This window comes from Sus scrofa, chromosome 10 (assembly GCF_000003025.6).
Source record: "Sus scrofa isolate TJ Tabasco breed Duroc chromosome 10, Sscrofa11.1, whole genome shotgun sequence".
Taxonomy (NCBI): Eukaryota; Metazoa; Chordata; class Mammalia; order Artiodactyla; family Suidae; genus Sus; species Sus scrofa.
The window spans coordinates 19,467,772-19,483,565 of record NC_010452.4 but is presented as its reverse complement, the minus strand read 5'-3'; the positions used below and the strand labels follow the sequence as shown (position 1 = coordinate 19,483,565).

At 48.1% G+C, this 15,794-nt stretch overlaps 1 protein-coding gene and 1 pseudogene across 1 annotated transcript in view; both read left to right on the top strand.

Moving 5' to 3' along the window:
* SUSD4 (sushi domain containing 4) overlaps positions 1–15,794 on the top strand; it is a 131,262-nt gene that overhangs the window by 68,376 nt on the left and 47,092 nt on the right. The window contains 1 exon segment of the mRNA XM_021064474.1: positions 12,434–12,646. Within this exon segment, the coding sequence (XP_020920133.1) occupies positions 12,434–12,646 (213 nt within the window).
* Positions 3,989–5,832, top strand: LOC110255650 (annotated as a pseudogene).

The following is a 15,794-nucleotide window of genomic DNA, read 5'->3' as shown; positions in this document are numbered from 1 at the left end:
AATTTTTTATCTTTAGGGCCACACCTGTGGCACATGGAAGGTCCAAGGCTAGGGACTGAATCGGAACTGTAGCCACTGGGCTACAACACAGCCATAGCAACACAGGATCCAAACCACATCTGTGACCTACACCCCAGCTCATGGCAACGCTGGATCTGTAACCCACTGAGTGAGGCCAGGGATTGAACTCACATCCTCATGGATACTAGTTGGGTTCTTAACCCACTGGGCCACACCAGAACTCCTCAAAGTGTCTTCCATCACCAGAAATGCTCTTCAGATCCCCACTATGGTCAGTGGATGTCTCGTGTCTGACTGCCTGGATTCTTGAACATTCTGTGGACAAGAAAGTTTCCCCAGCCCCTTGATGCTGAGAAAGAGCATTGGGGGAACCATGAGGATCATTAACTATTTCGTCATTGCTATTGGCTCAGTCCTGTTTTAATGGATATGGGGTCTCAAGTGTATTTGCAGATCTTCTTTCCCTCAAAGAGACTGTGATGTCATGATGATTTGAGTCACAGACATGAACTAGGACAGAAAAAAGGAAAGTGGGACAATGTGGTCAGTGGTTGGAGCACCGGATTGTGAGTGGGAGGCCCAGGCTTTGGTTCCAGCTCCGCGATTAGCCATAGGACTGGCTGGACTCACATTTGACCTCTGCAGGCCTTCACATCCTCCTCTGGGAGCCAGAGGGGTCGGACCAGGGGCCTCTAAGCTGGACTCCAATGGTGTGAGACAGGGGTGCTGTGGGAGGAACTGACAGGGGTTCTCTCAGGAGAGGTGGGGGGAGGCTTAGGGCTTGCTCTAAATTCCAGTTAAAATCAGCCAGTGTGGCTGTTTCAACTTCAGCAGGGGCTCCCTTTCCTCACTAGCCCTGGGACCTTCTCACTAAGTTAATGCATAAAAAATCAATTTTTTGCGTCTATATTCTGTTTCTGCCCCCAAAGACTCATATAGCAGTTTACAGAGAGACGGAAAGCCAGTCCTGGGTCTAAATTGATTCGGCTACATTTGATACACTCTTCCTTTCGAGGATATGACTTTTCAGTTATAATAAGCCAAAAGATTGCTTTTCACACCTCTTTCATTTTTATGATTCTTTGCAAAGACTTCTTATGTTGCTCAGAGTAAAACTGGCTGGTGTGTTTCAGCAAACTCAGAAGTCACCAAAGCAGAAGTGTCAGGACCTCGTAATGAGACTGAGGCATGTGCATTTCTCTGTGTGTGAAGATGGGGACTCTTGGCCCCACTGAGGACTTGCCCACATACCAAGCCTACCTTTGACTCGTTCCTGGGCTCACAAACACTGGGCAGGAAAATCAGTGCCAGTGACGGAGAGGCCAGCACGTAGGAGGGTGACACAAGCAGAGAACGCACCAGAGGGGACCTCAGCTGGGACTCAACACCAGGCTGCTCAGACCCCAGGGCCCAAGCACTGCCCCCCACCCCACGACCCCCTCTGCTTCGGCAGGCTGCTTACCTGAACTCAGGGGTCCAGAGAGAAACAGCATCCTCTTGAGTATGGGGACAGTCACCAATCACATCACATTTTTTTTTTCTTTTTAGGGCCACACCCACAGCATAGGGACGTTCCCAGGCTAGGGGTCAGATCGGAGCTGCAGCTGCCAGCCTACACCACAGCCACAGCAAGAGCCCATGCAGCAGGATCTGAGCTGCGTCTTCGACCTACACCACAGCTACACAGGCCAGGGACCAAACTTGCATTCTCATGGATCCTAGTCGGGTTTGTTAACCACTGAGCCACAAACGGAACTCCCTCACATCACATTTCTAAAGTGTTTGGATAAGCAATGAGGTCCTACTGTACAGCACAGGGAGCTATGTCCAATCTCTTCAGCTAGAACATGATGGAAGAGAGCATGAAAAAAAAGAATTTACGTGTAGGTACGACTGGGTCGCTTTGCTGTGCAACAGAAGTTGAACACTGTCAATCAACTAAACTTTAATAAAAAATTTAAAAATTGTGGAGTTCCGTCATGGCTCAGTGGAAACAAATCTGACTAGCATCCATGAGGATGCAGGTCTGATCCCTGGCCTTGCTCAGTGGGTTAAGGATCCAGCATTGCCGTGAGCTGTGGTGTAGGTTGAAGACGCGTCTCGGATCTGGCATTAGTGTGGCTGTGGCATAGGCCAGAGGCTACAGCTCTGATTCAACCACTGGCCTAGGACCCCTAGCAGGTGTGGCCCTGAAAAAAAATTTTAAATAGTTAAAAAATAAAAACAAGAAAAAAGCCTCTTTGCAATAACTGCTCTCAAGTACATATGCCTAAAATATAAAGTGATTGGGAAGAGATTCAGGAATAAATACAATATAAACATGTTAAAAAAAAATGCATGAGTACCTTTAGGAAGACTGAATTAGTCTGGGTTCTCCAGAGAAAACAAAACCAACCGGACATAGGTCACTTGCATGTGCTATAGGGAATGGACCGACACAATTACAGAGGCCAGGCAGTCCAAGATCTGCAGCCTGGAGACCCAAGAGAGCCAAGGGTGTCGTTCCAGTCTGAGTCCAAAGGCCTGAGGACCAGGAAAGCTGATGGTGTAAGTCCCAGTCTCAGTCTGAATCTGAAGGCAGGAGAAGATCAGTGTGCGCATTTGAAGACAGGAGAGAGCAAGAATTCCTTCCACTCTCCCTTTTAGAGTCAGGCAGGCCGTCGACTGATCGGGTGAGGCCCACCACGTTAGGGAGGGCAATCCGCTTTACTCCGTCTGCACACTCCCAAGTGCCTCTCCTCCAGGAACACCCCTACCGACACAGCCAGACTAAAGGTCTGACCAAATATCTGGGCTTCCCCTGACCTAGTCCAGGGGATACATAAAATGAGCCATCACAAAGGTCATCTCTTGTATACAAATGTTGCACTCTGCAGTGAACTTTGTGTGAACTGTTAGGGGATCCTGCTTCCAAGGGCTTATTAAAATGTAATGTTTCCTTTTCATTTTTTTAAATGATTTTTATTTTTTCCATTACAGTTCATTTACAGTGTTCTGTCAGTTTTCTCCTGTACAGCCAAGGGACCCAGTCACACATACATATATATACATTCTTTTTCTCACATTATCCTCTGTCATGCTCCATCATAAGTGACTACATAGAGTTCCCAGTGCCATACAGCAGGATCTCATTGCTTATCCACTCCAAAGGCAATCTATGAACCCCAGATTCCCTGTCCACCCCACTCCCTTCCCCTCCTGCTTGTCAACCAGCAAGTCTGTTCTCCAAGTCCATGATTTTCTTTTCTGTGGAAAGGTTTATTTGTGCTGTATATTAGATTCCAGATATAAGTGATATCATATGGCATTTGTCTTTCTCTTTCTGACTTATTTCACCTAGTATAAGAGTCTCTAGTTCCAACCATGTTGCTGCAAATGGCATTATTTTGTTGTTTTTTATGACTAGTATTCCATTGTGTATATATACCACATCTTAATTTATTCATCTCTCGATGGACATTTAGGTGGTTTCCATGCCTTGGCTATTGCGAATGGTGCTGCAGTGAATATACGGGGGCATGTGTGTTTTTCAAGGAAAGTTTTGTCTGGATATGTGCTGAGGAATGGGATTGCTGGTCCTGTGGTGGTTCTATATTTAGTTTTCTGAGGTAGTGCCATACTGTTTTCCATAGAGGTTGTATCAATTTATACTCCCACAACAATGTAGGAGGGTTCCCTTTTCTCCACACCCTCTCTAGCATTTGTTACTTGTGAACTTATTAAATGATGGCCATTCTGACTGGTGTGAGGTGGAATGTTCCCTTTCCCTTCCATGTCCCCTGCAAAGAAACATTGGAAATCATTCTGGATAAATACATTTAGAATGGATAAGCAATGAGGTCCAGCTGTACAGCACAGGGATCTATATCCAGTCTCTTGAGATAAAACATGATAGAGGATAATATGAGAAAAAGAATGTGTGTGTGTGTGTGTGTGTGTATATATATATATATATTATATATATATATATATATATATGACTGGGTCACTGTGCTGTACAGGAGAAATTGGCAGAAATAAGAAAAGAGTTCTCTTTTCTCCAAGCCATGGCTACTAAGCCCTAAAGCATATGTAGAATTTGAAGAATTGGAGGGAAAGCAATTGAGAGGAGTTCCTGCTTAGAGGGGTAAGAACCTGACATAGCGTCTGTGAGGATGCAGGGTTCAATCCCTGGACTCGCTTGGTGGGTAAGGATCCTGCGTTGCCGCAAGCTGTAGCGTAGGTGGCTCAGAACCATGGCCATGCCCTGGCGGTGGTGTGGCCTGGCAGCTGCAGCTCTGATTCAGCCCTTGGCCTGGGAACTCCCATATACTGCAGGTATGGCCCTAAAAAGAAAAAGAAAGCAAGCAATTGGGACCTCAGGACTCTGGTTCCTAGGATAAGAGTATTTGAGCAGAACTCCAAGCTGGAAGAGGATGGCGGCGGCTGCACTGAAGAGGTTTTGGTCCCGAAGCCGTGGGGAGGCGGGTGACGCTGTAGCCCCAAAGCCTGGCATGTGGGTGCGGTTGGGAGCCGGGGCCCGCGCGCTGCTCCAGGACTGCGCAGAGACCTGAAGGGACGAGGCGGCAGCGGCGCGCGAACCCGGCCCGGGCGGGCGACCGTGTGCATGGGGCTGCTGGGCGGCGCGGCGGCCTGCGGCACCCTGGCACCTAGCGGGGCAGCCTTCAAGGAGGCGCTGCGGGATACGTCCAGGACGCTCCTGCGGCTGGCGCCCGCCATGCACAACCGCGACTCCGAAGCATTGGTGCAGCGGCCGCCTGGGCCACGTGAACCAGGGCCTCTGCTCGCCTGTGTACGACGCCCCCTTCGATGCTCAGGTCAGCCCTACCAGGCCCGCTGCCGCTACCTGCAACCCCCCTGGGCGGACTTCCCGGCCTGGACCTTGGATGTGGGCTTCTTGGGCCGCTGGTGGGCGCTGGGGTCCGGATGCATGACTGCCATATCAAGGAGGATGAGTTCCTGCACCTGCCGGCACATCTGCGTGTCGTCGGGCCCCACCAGCTGCACTCGGAGGCCAAGGAGGGGCTCTTCCATGAGAAGTACAAGCCTGCGGTGCTCACCGAGGATCAGGTGGACCAGGCGCTGTGGGAGGAGCAGGTCCTGCTGAAGGAGAAGGACCAGCTCACCCTGAGCCGAGCCGACCTGCTGGCGCCCTTGGAAGTCGCTAGCTGAAACCCTGCCCACCCAGGATTGTGCGTTGGTGAGAATCAGCCTCAAAAGTAGAGCAATGGAAATAAATTGTGTCCCGTGATCTCTCAAAAATTGAGGGCCTCCCTCTCACCTGTTCCTTGTGAGTTGATGCTAATTCTGAGCCTCTTTGGTCTCAGAGTTGGGAAGAGCGGAGAGACATGCCTTGTGACATTTATCACTGCCAGAGTTAGTGAGGAGCCTTAGATGGAAATAAGCCTTTGCACTGGGCTTATTTCCCCCTCGACCCTGACTGAAGTATCACAGTTGTTAGGTGACTCCCAAGCTCTCCTAAGAACTTTTAGATTTTCATTTTAAAATTTGAACTGAAATGTTTATCCCCTGTTTCCATGATGAGCATGTTTTTTTAAAGTAATTTTTAAATAATTATAGTTTCAGAGGAGACTGGAAAAATAGGCATCCTGTGTATCTTCACCCAGCTGCCCCCAAATCATAACTTATGTAATCATTCCTAACCCAGGAAATTAATATTGGTATGATTATTTGGATTTTACGACAAAACTTTTTGCAAAAACCACCTACCCCGTACCTGCACCCACGGCAGATGGAAGTTTCACAGTCTAGGGCTCGACACAGCCACAGCAATGCAGGATCCAAGCAGCATCCGTGACCTATACTGCAGCTTGCTGCAACGCCGGATCCTTTAACCCACTGAGTGAAGCCAGGGATTGAACCCTCATCATCATGGATACCAGTTAGATTCTTAATCCACTGAGCCTCAACAGGAACTCTAAAAACAACCTGCTTTTGGAAGTTCCTATGTGGCACAGTGGGTTAAGGATCTGGCATTGCCACAGCTGTGGCACATACGTTGGTGTGGATTTGATCCCTGGCCAGGGAACTTCCAGATTCCACGGGTGTGGCCAAAAAAAAAAAAAAACCCTCAAAGCCAGCCTGCTTTTACCATGTGTGTACTGATACTGACATTAAATGACTTGGAGGGACAAAGCATTTTCTGATCTGGAAATCATCATGGAATCATAGCTTCTGGTTATGTTTTACTTCAATAACCCTGAAAACACAGAATTCTATAGAGAGGATATGTTGGTGTTCAGAGCTGGGTTATGATAATCATACTTTTAAAACTAAAATACTGTAGGAATGTCAGTACCTCTGTCGCCTATGTGACCTATAGTTAGTTAATAAACCAAGACATTAAATAAGACCCCCCCCCCAAAAAAAAAGGAAAAATAAAGTTTATTTGAGCAGCCCGCATTATTTTCCATCTTCTTCCCTAACACCTAAAGCAGCCCACCCCCTTAATGGATGTGTTATCTGATGGGGCTGATCATCCGCATTCCAGAAAGACATTAAGAGAACAGCTCTACAGAAAAATGACCCGGGCTGGGAGCTGATCCACCAGGGGGTGATTTGAAAAGTGGAGTCTGAAGCTGTGGCAGGCCCTCGAAAATTACTGTCTTGCTCAATGGGATTAGTTGTCCAAAATGAAGAATATTTTCTTCTCGTACCATCCCATTTTCTGATTGCTCTCTTTTCACTGCTTGTTCTTATTTCCCTCTTCTGAGCCAGGGGCTGGGCTCCATGGCCGGCAGCATCCTGATCATCAGTGCTATCCTGGGCACAGGAACAGATCCAGTGGCCAGCTATGGGGTTGTGAAAACAGAGAAAGGGGACGGTTGCTCTTTTGAAAAGGAAGAGAGGGGGATGGACGGGAGTTGGGGCTTAGATGCAATAGATGCAAACTATTACATTTAGAATGGATAGACAATGAGGTCCTGCTATACAGCGCAGGGATCTATATCCAGTCTCTGGTGATAGAACATAATAGAATATGAGAATAAGAATATATATATATACACACACACATATATATATATGTATATATATATATATGTATGTATGTATGACTGGGTCACTGTGCTGTACAGCAGAAATTGGCAGAACTGTGAAAATCAGTTATACTTTACAAAAAGAAAAGAACGAGCAAAGAAGGAGTACCGAGTTGGGCTTGTTGGGAAATTCTGCTGCTCTCCCGTAGTCATTTCTATGACACTGTCATCATTTATTTATTAGAGCTGGAGTCATTTTTCTGATGGATTCAGGGCTGCATCTTCAGCTCTCTCTTGAATGTCTGTCCTCCTCTGACAGAACATCTCTGTGGCTGGGGGCAGAGAGATGTGACAAGCAGAGGGGTGGAGCCTGGGCCCCTGCAGTCAGCATGGCTCCTCTGTGAGGTGGGGGCAGCTGGCCAAGAGGTGCCTGTGTGCTGCTTGGCGAGGAACAGATGTCCCAGCCAAATCCTTAGCATCAACCTGCCTTGGGTGCTACCCTGAGTGGAGAGGAAGGAGGAGGACTGGGTGTTTGAGGATGTGGATTGGAAGGTTATAAAAATCTAAGAAACACAGTCTACTGAGGCTGAGAGAAGACAGGTGAGAGGGTGTTGGGAGAGAGTGTGTTTGTGCTGGGGGAGAATGTTCACACCCTCTCGGTGGTGCACATCAGCCTCTGGGAATATCAGAGCCATAGGTGTGACTCTTTGGTGGGATGGGGTAGGGGTAGTGGCCTGATGAGTCCAGCAGAGCATGGAGCTGCCTCTACCCCTCCACCCACCCACCCTTCAGCCATTCCTCTTCTGTCCATCTGTTCATCCATCCACCCTCCTATCCTCTATCCATTCATCCATCCACCTGCTTATCCTCTATCCATCCACCCTCCTAACCTCCATCCAGCCAGGCAGCCAGCCATTCACACACTTATCCTCTATCCATCCATTTACTGATCCTCTGTCTATCCATCCATCCATCCATCCACCCTCCTATCCTCTCTGCATCCATCCATCCATCCTCTATCCATCCATCCACTCACCCACCCACTTATCTTCTATCCATCCATCTACCCACCTATCTTTCTATCCATCCAGCCTTGAGATCCCACATTCTCAGATACTGGCCCTGGGCAGGTATAGGACCAGCTGCCTAAGAGTCAACAGGAAAGCTTTCTAAAATGTGGAGCTTCTGGGCCCCACCCCAGCTAGAGAGCCTGGACCAGTGGTTGTCCATGTACAAAGCTGTCCCTGTGCTCCTGAGGTGCAGCTGGAGGCTTGGGAAGCACTTCTGATGAGCTTCCTGCCTCCTTCTTGGTCTATATCAGTCAGTCCTCTGTGGGGGTACAAGAAAGGTCATTCAAAAATGCACATCTGACCCTGGTCATGTCTTTGTTCAAAGCTCTCAGTACTTGGCACAACCCCTACCCCCACCTCCTCATTGACTCCAAACCCTTAGCTCACACCTGCCCCCAGCCTGGCAGAGCCACCTGTTTCCTGTAAGGTGCTCGGCCCACCTCCACGCCCCCAACCTCTCCCCACAGTGCCTTCCGTCCCTCTGTCTGGCTGGTGTCTGCTCAGCTGTGAGGATTCACCTTCCAGAACCCTGTCCCCTCCCCTTACTCTTGGCTACCCTTCTGTGGCCACCCACTGCCTGATCTGTGTCCCCTGCCCAGCGCTGTCAGAGCAGAGACAGGCTCTGTTGGACGAGGGCGTGTGTGTGACAGCTTTCTCCCACAGACTGCCTGAAGACGTCTGTGTGTTTATGCTCCGAGCCTTTCTGGGCTGGGGTGGGTCAGAATGCCCTTGCTGCTTGTTCCACCTCAATACCATAATGCAAATACCTTTGAAGGACCCGCCCTGAGATGACCTGATTTGGAAAGAAATCCTTGACCTTCATCACTTGGAAGCAGCTGACTCTCTCCAGTACCTTCCCTTGGAATAAAAACATGAAGCCATCACTTAACAACTTGCCCTCCCCCAAAAGGGCGTCCTTCACCCTCCATGGGGCTGAAACACAGCCTGTGCTGTCGGGGTGCTCGTGGTGTGGCGGGCAGGTGGCTGCAGGTGAGGGGGGCCTGGGCGGTGTCTCCTTTGTCAAAGCATCTTCTGTTTGATAAACAGCAGACCTGCTCCCATTTAAAGGTGTAGGAGAGTCAGAGGTGGTCGCTGTCCACTTCCCTGCTTCCCGCCTTTGCTTTCCACCCAGTCCGCAGCCTCGGGTCCTCTGTGGACAGAGCACATTACAACTGCTGGACCTCCTGCCACCGTGGTGTCGCCTGCGGTGTGTGGCTTGTTGCGTAGCGGTGCCGGCAGAATGTGGGGTCATGAGGTCAGCTGGGGAGGGCGGTGAATGAGCGCATGAAAGTTGGGGTGGGGAATCAACCACTTTGCGAGCCCAGTGTGGTACAGGGGATCGGGTGTCTCATGAGCCGGGAATCTGGGCATCACCTGGAAACCAAGTAAATCTGCCACGAGCCCCAGGAATGCTGCCTCTGGGTCTGGGCTGAGATTTTCTAAGACAGTCACGTCCTCACCTGCTGCCAGCAGCTGCGCTGTGGGTGGGGTGGGTGGGCTCACCAACCACGTCCCAGTTGGAGTCACGCATGTTTGTTCTTGGCACCTATTCAGTAACGACTTGATGGTTGATTTTTTTTTTTTTTTGTCTTTGGTCTTTTTAGGGCTGCACCCACAGAGTATGGAGGTTCCCAGGCTAAGGGAACTGTAGCCACCAGCCTACATGACAGCCACTGCAACGCAAGATCCTTAACCCGCTGAGTGAGGCCAGGGATGGAACCCATGTCCTCATGGATACTAGTCGGGCTAGTTAATCTCTGAGCCATGGTGGGAACTCCTTGTTGGTTGACTTGTAAGAAAATGGAGTAGATGGAATTCCTGTCATGGCTCAGGGGTTAACGTATCCAACTAGGAACCATGAGGTTGCAGGTTCAATCCCTCACTCAGTGGGTTAAGGATCCAGTGTTGCTGTGAGCTGTGGTGTAGGTTGCAGACGCCGCTCGGATCCCGCGTTGCTGTGGCTCTGGCATAGGCTGGCGGCTACAGCTCCGATTGGAGTCCTAGCCTGGGAATCTCCATATGCCGCGGGAGCGGCCCAAGAAATGGCAAAAAGACAAAAAAAAAAAAAAAAAGAAAGTGGAGTAGAGGCCTTCATGGGGTGCGGGAGTTAGGGTTCTCTGGGATGCCTGCATCCTTTGCCTCACATGGTACATTGAAGCTTTGTGCCCACAGAGGACCCCTTCCTTATCCTTGGCCTCCTGCGTCAGCTCTTGACATCCTCTTTGCTTCAAGGCTCAGCCTGGAGTTCCCTTGTGGCACCGCAGGTTAAGGATCTGGAGTTGTCACTGCTGTGGCTCAGGCTGCACCTGTGGCGTGGGTTCAATCCTGGCCCAGGAACTTCCTTATGCTGCAGATGTGGTAAAAAAAAAAAAAAAAAAAAGAATTGGACCAGGATGTCTCATACTCTGGTACCCTCCTTGCTGTCTCCAGCACCCCTGTGCTCTCAGGTCCACCACATCTCAGCCAGACATGGATCTCCCAACCAAGCTCAGGGCCCGCCTCCACTGAATCCCACAAGCTGCATCCTGTTGACCTTGTGGTCCCTACCATGCTGCTCCATGGCTCCACATTGGCCTCCATGCTTAGCTGGCTCTGTAGGGTCACCCCAGTAGGTCTCCCCCTCCCTTTGCCATCTCTCTTTGTTCACTCATCAGACACGGAGCACGTTCTGTGCAGGACTGTGATAGATTCTGTGGGTACAAAAATGAAAAAGTCTCAGCACCAGTCTGGAGGAGCTCATAACCCAGAATGAGAGGCAGCCGTTCTCCAAATGATTCTTTTTTTTTTTTAAAGTATGGTTGGTTTACAAGGTTGTGCCAGTTTCTGCTGAACAGCGAAGTGACCCAGTCATTCTTTGACCCAACATTCTTTTTCCCATATTATTGTCCATCATGCTGTATCCCAAGACACATTGCTTGTCCATTCTAAATTTAATAGTTTGCATCTACTAACCCCAAACTCTCCGTCCCTCACACTCCCTCCCCGTCCCCCTTGGCAACCACACATCTGTTCTCTGTGCCTGTGAGTCTGTTTCTGTTTTGTAGATAGGTTCATTTGTGCTATATTTTATTTTATTTCTGTGTGTGCGCGTGCTATATTTTAGATTCCGCATGTAAGTGATAACATATGGTGTTTGTCTTTCTCTTTCTAACTTACTTCACTGAGTATGATAATCTCTAGTTGCATCCATGGTGTGCAAATGGCAATATTTTGTTCTTTTTTATGGCTGAGTAGTGTTCCATTGTGTATATATGTACCACATCTTTATCCATTCACCTGTCAATGGACATTTAGGTTGTTCCCAAGTCTTGGCTATTGTGAATAGTGCCACAGTGAACATAGGGGTGCATGTGTCTTTTTGAATGAAAGTTTTGTCTGAATATGTGCCGAGGAGTAGGATTGCTGGGTCATATGGTAGTTCTATATTTAGTTTTCTGAAGTACCTCCATACTGTTTTCCATAGTGGTTGTACCAATTTACATTCCCACCAACAGTGCAGGAGGGTTCTCTTTTCTCCACACTCTCTCCAGCATTTGTTATTTGTGAACTTATTAATGATGGCCATTCTGACTGTTGTGAAGTGGTACCTCATTGTAGTTTTGATTGGTATTTCTCTGATAATTAGTGATGTTGAGCATTTTTTCATGTGCCTACTGGCCATCCATGTATCTTTTCTCCAAACAGGGCTGCGTTCGTGTTTCATTGGTGGAGAAAGGAGTTGGGTCGGGGAGGGTGGGCTTAAGGAAGGCCCCCCAGAGGAGGAGGAACATGAACCAGGCCTGGCAGCTGGGGGTGAGGGCAGTGGGCAGCACACCTCGTCCCTTGCATGCCTTAGAGTGCTCTCGGCCACCTGCTGCTCCCCAGACACGCCTGCTGTCTCCCGGCCCAGCCATCACTCATGCCATCCCCCCCATGCCTTCTTCCGCAAAGTTGGTTCTGTTCTTGGCGTCTCACCCATTGGTCAAGGCCGGGTAAGATCCCACCTCCCTCTTTCCTAGCATTTCGCCTTCCTCGGCTCCCGTCTGCACTTTGTGCTTTGGCTGTGATGTTTCCTGTTTTGTACATTTTTGTCATTTACTTTCCCCATCTCCCTACTCCTAGGACTTCCCTGAAGGGCTGATGGGGCCGTGGAACTGCAATCACTTATGAGCCCTTGCCTAAGCAAAGAGCGAAGAAAGCAGAGCGACAGGTGCACTGGGATGTTTCTGACCTTGGCTCTTTTGTTGGTGTAGTTGAGTGGCCCACAGAGTGGGAGAGTGGACAGTGTCTGCCGTGGATCCTGGAAGACCCTCAGCATCTGAGGAGCACACTCAGAGGCACCTTTTCTTCTCTCTGTCCATGTAGGGTTCGATGAGCTTCAGGTGTGCGCCGACCCAGGCGTCCCCGAGAATGGCTTCAGGACGCCCAGCGGAGGGGTTTTCTTTGAAAGCTCTGTCACTCGGTTCCACTGCCAAGACGGATTCAAGCTGAAGGGCTCTACAAAGAGACTGTGTATGAAACACCTGAACGGAACCCTCGGCTGGGTCCCAAGTGATAAGCCCGTCTGTGTGCAGGAAGGTAAAGTGCTCCCTCGCCCCCACTCCCACCCCTTGGAAGCCGCTCACGTGACGGGCATGTGGCCCCTCGGGTACAGGGCTGGGTGCCAGACGGGCTGGTACCCTGGGCTGCTCTCTGCTTCAGAGCTGATCCTGCAGCCTGATGGAGGGGCCTGTGTGTGCGGTCAGGGCTGGGGCAGGGGAGAAATGCATCTGAGCATCACAAATAATCGTCCTCCTTCTCTGTCTCAATTATAACCCGATTTATCGCCATTTTTGTCAATGCAAGAGAGCAACTCAGATAACATTAGGGCTATTTATTATCGTGCTGCCAACTCAGCACTCATTTCCATGTTCCTCAGTAAAAAGCGCAGGAAATACATTGGCCCCAAACTGTGTATAATGATACGGAAGATGCATGTGTTACTCAGAGAATTAAATCAATTACTCCTTATCAGTCCTGTGTTAGACATGAGTCATTTAAGGAAAGAAAGAACTGTGGCAAGTAATGATAGATTGATAAGGTAGATGTTTAGTTCTAGCAGTTATCCCTAAATTTATTGGTCATGACAAGATACTCATTTACTTCTAGTAATTATCTCTAAGTCTGTCGGTTGAAACAAGTTTATATGTGTGTGTATCTATATGTGTGTGTGTATATATTTTGCTTGTTTGTGTTTACTCTCTGGATATACTTTTAGAGTTTAAAAGAAGTCACCGAGTTTAATTGCCATGCCAAATTGTTGATTATGTATCTCTCATGATTGGCAAGGCTGAAGTAGGCAGAGCCATGCATCAGGAATTAATTCTAGCCCCAAATTGCCAAGAGGCATAGAATTTATATTTCATCAAGATCATTAGAAGTGCGTTTCACTTTCTCTTAACACCGTTATTGATTTTGAGGATGGGGCTTTTATAATAATGCTACGTGAACGCTTATTCTGATTTAGTGTCTGTCTTCTTTATGACACTTTTAGGATAATTTGATTTGACATGCATTTATCAAATATCAAAAATGCTCCTCCTTATGGAAATTATAAAGGATGGGTAATTTCTCTGTTAACCCTTAAAGGACTTGCTGTCTTTGCTTTTATTTCGAAGGTATTTTTTTTAAATCAAAATTAATATAAAGAATTAAGGTTTTTAAAAGTAAATTTACTTTTTCCTCTTACATGCAGTCCAAACAAGCTATGATTTCCGTAAGTTCTATTAACTAAAAGTTTATTTCGTTTGTATTTTAAACCTTCCTTGCTAAAACCTACGATCCAAGATACCCAGTGCCTAAAAGACAGACAGGCTCAAAAACATCAGAGAACAAAGGAAACCAATAAGCTTCCTCACTGTTGCCCAAGATGAGGGGCTTCTGTTACTTGGTCACCCTGGGTGGGGGGGGAAACAGCTTAGGCCTATTTAGGTGCGCGTCTTTCCAGCTTTGTATGTAACTATGTATTGCATAGCAATTCCAAAAAGGGGAGTGAAAAACCACCTGGGAGTAGAGGCCTCCCTTGTACTGGTCTGCGAGCATAATTCTTAACATGTGGCCCCAGATGTGTGGGGAAGGCAGTGGAGAGTCAGCTCTTTGACTAGGCAAGGTGCTTCCAAAGGATGGCCCAGGCCTCCTCATTTCCAGTCATGATGTTGTGCTGGAAGCATCATTTTAGGAAGTTTGGAAGAACAGCTCTTGCCTTTCTAAGCATGACGGTATAATTATTTTGAATCAAAATGGTGATTTTGGAGTTCCCATTGTGGCTCAGCAGGTTAAGAACCTGACCACTCACATCCATGAGGATGCAGGTTTGATCCCTGGCCTCGATCAATGAGTTAAGGATCCAGCGTTGCCGTGAACCGCAGTGTAGGTCACAGATGCAGCACATATCTGGCACTGCTGTGGCTGTGGCTTGGGCGGACAGCTCAGATTCGACCTCTCGCTGGGGAACTTCCATATGCTGCAGGTGCAGCCATAAAAAAAAAATAAAAATGGTGACTTTGTTGGTCTTTGAAAGATTTGTATAAAGAGATTCATCTGTTTCCCTCGAGGTGGAGAAAACCATCCCGGTCTGAGCCTCTGTACGTGACTTACAGGGGTGAGGAGAGGGTACTGGTCTACTCCATGGGTGTCATATAGTAGGGACAAAGCCAAACTCTTTTGTCCCCTGATTTATAAATGGCCTTTACGGCCTGATTAGGATTTATGCTGGGTGCATGGTAAGGGCTGCTGAATTCATTTATTTCCCTTGTCAGGTAATTCTTGGAAGGCTAATGGATTTTTTGGCGTGGTGGTAAGAGTGATAACAATAGTAAATTATCACATCTTTGTAGGTCATCAGAGTTTAAAGGTACAGTCAGATTCACTATCTCATTGAACCCTACGAGGCTAGTCGTATCGTCCTCATTTCCTGATTAAGAAACTGAGGCTCAGGACGTTCTCTTGCTTTGTCAAAGTCACACAGCCGATGAGTAAGCAGCGGATCTGTGACTGGTTCTCAGCCAGCACTTTTTCCTCTCCAGGGTTAGGTCTGATTTTCTTCTTGGTGTCACAAAATCCCGATTGTCATCAGTTACACAACGCGGTGTTAAACCAAATGGCATCATCAACATTCAGAGTTGAAGGGACTCGGTAATCCGATAACTCAGGCCCTTGTTTGAATTTAGTTTTTGTTCGATGAGTAGGGAAACTGAGTCTCAGAGAAGTTAAGAGCCTTCTCAGACTTAACTGGCGATTTAGGGACAAATCTGTTTTAGCTCAGGTCCTGTCACTGTGACCTGGACTCCTTCCAGATTTCCCTGCTGTCATCCAGTTCTGCCCAACACACAGATTTTATTATATTTTCTCTTGTTTATTTTTGGTCATGACTGCAGCATACAGAAGGTTCCAGGCTAGGGACTGAACCCATGCCACAGCAGTGACCCTAGCCACAGCAGAGACAGTGCTGGATCCTTACCCTACAGAGCCACCAGGGAACTTTGAGAGGTGCAGATGTTAAAAAAAAAAAAAAGTTCATTTGCAATAAATGCTTTGATGTTTTTCTTTTTATCACTGCAGCACATGGAACTTCCCAGGCTAGGGGTCAAACTGGAGCTGCAGCTGCCAGCTACACTACAGCCACAGCAACACTGAATCCGAGCCACATTGTGACCTATGCCACAGCTTGCAGCAATGCCAGATCCTT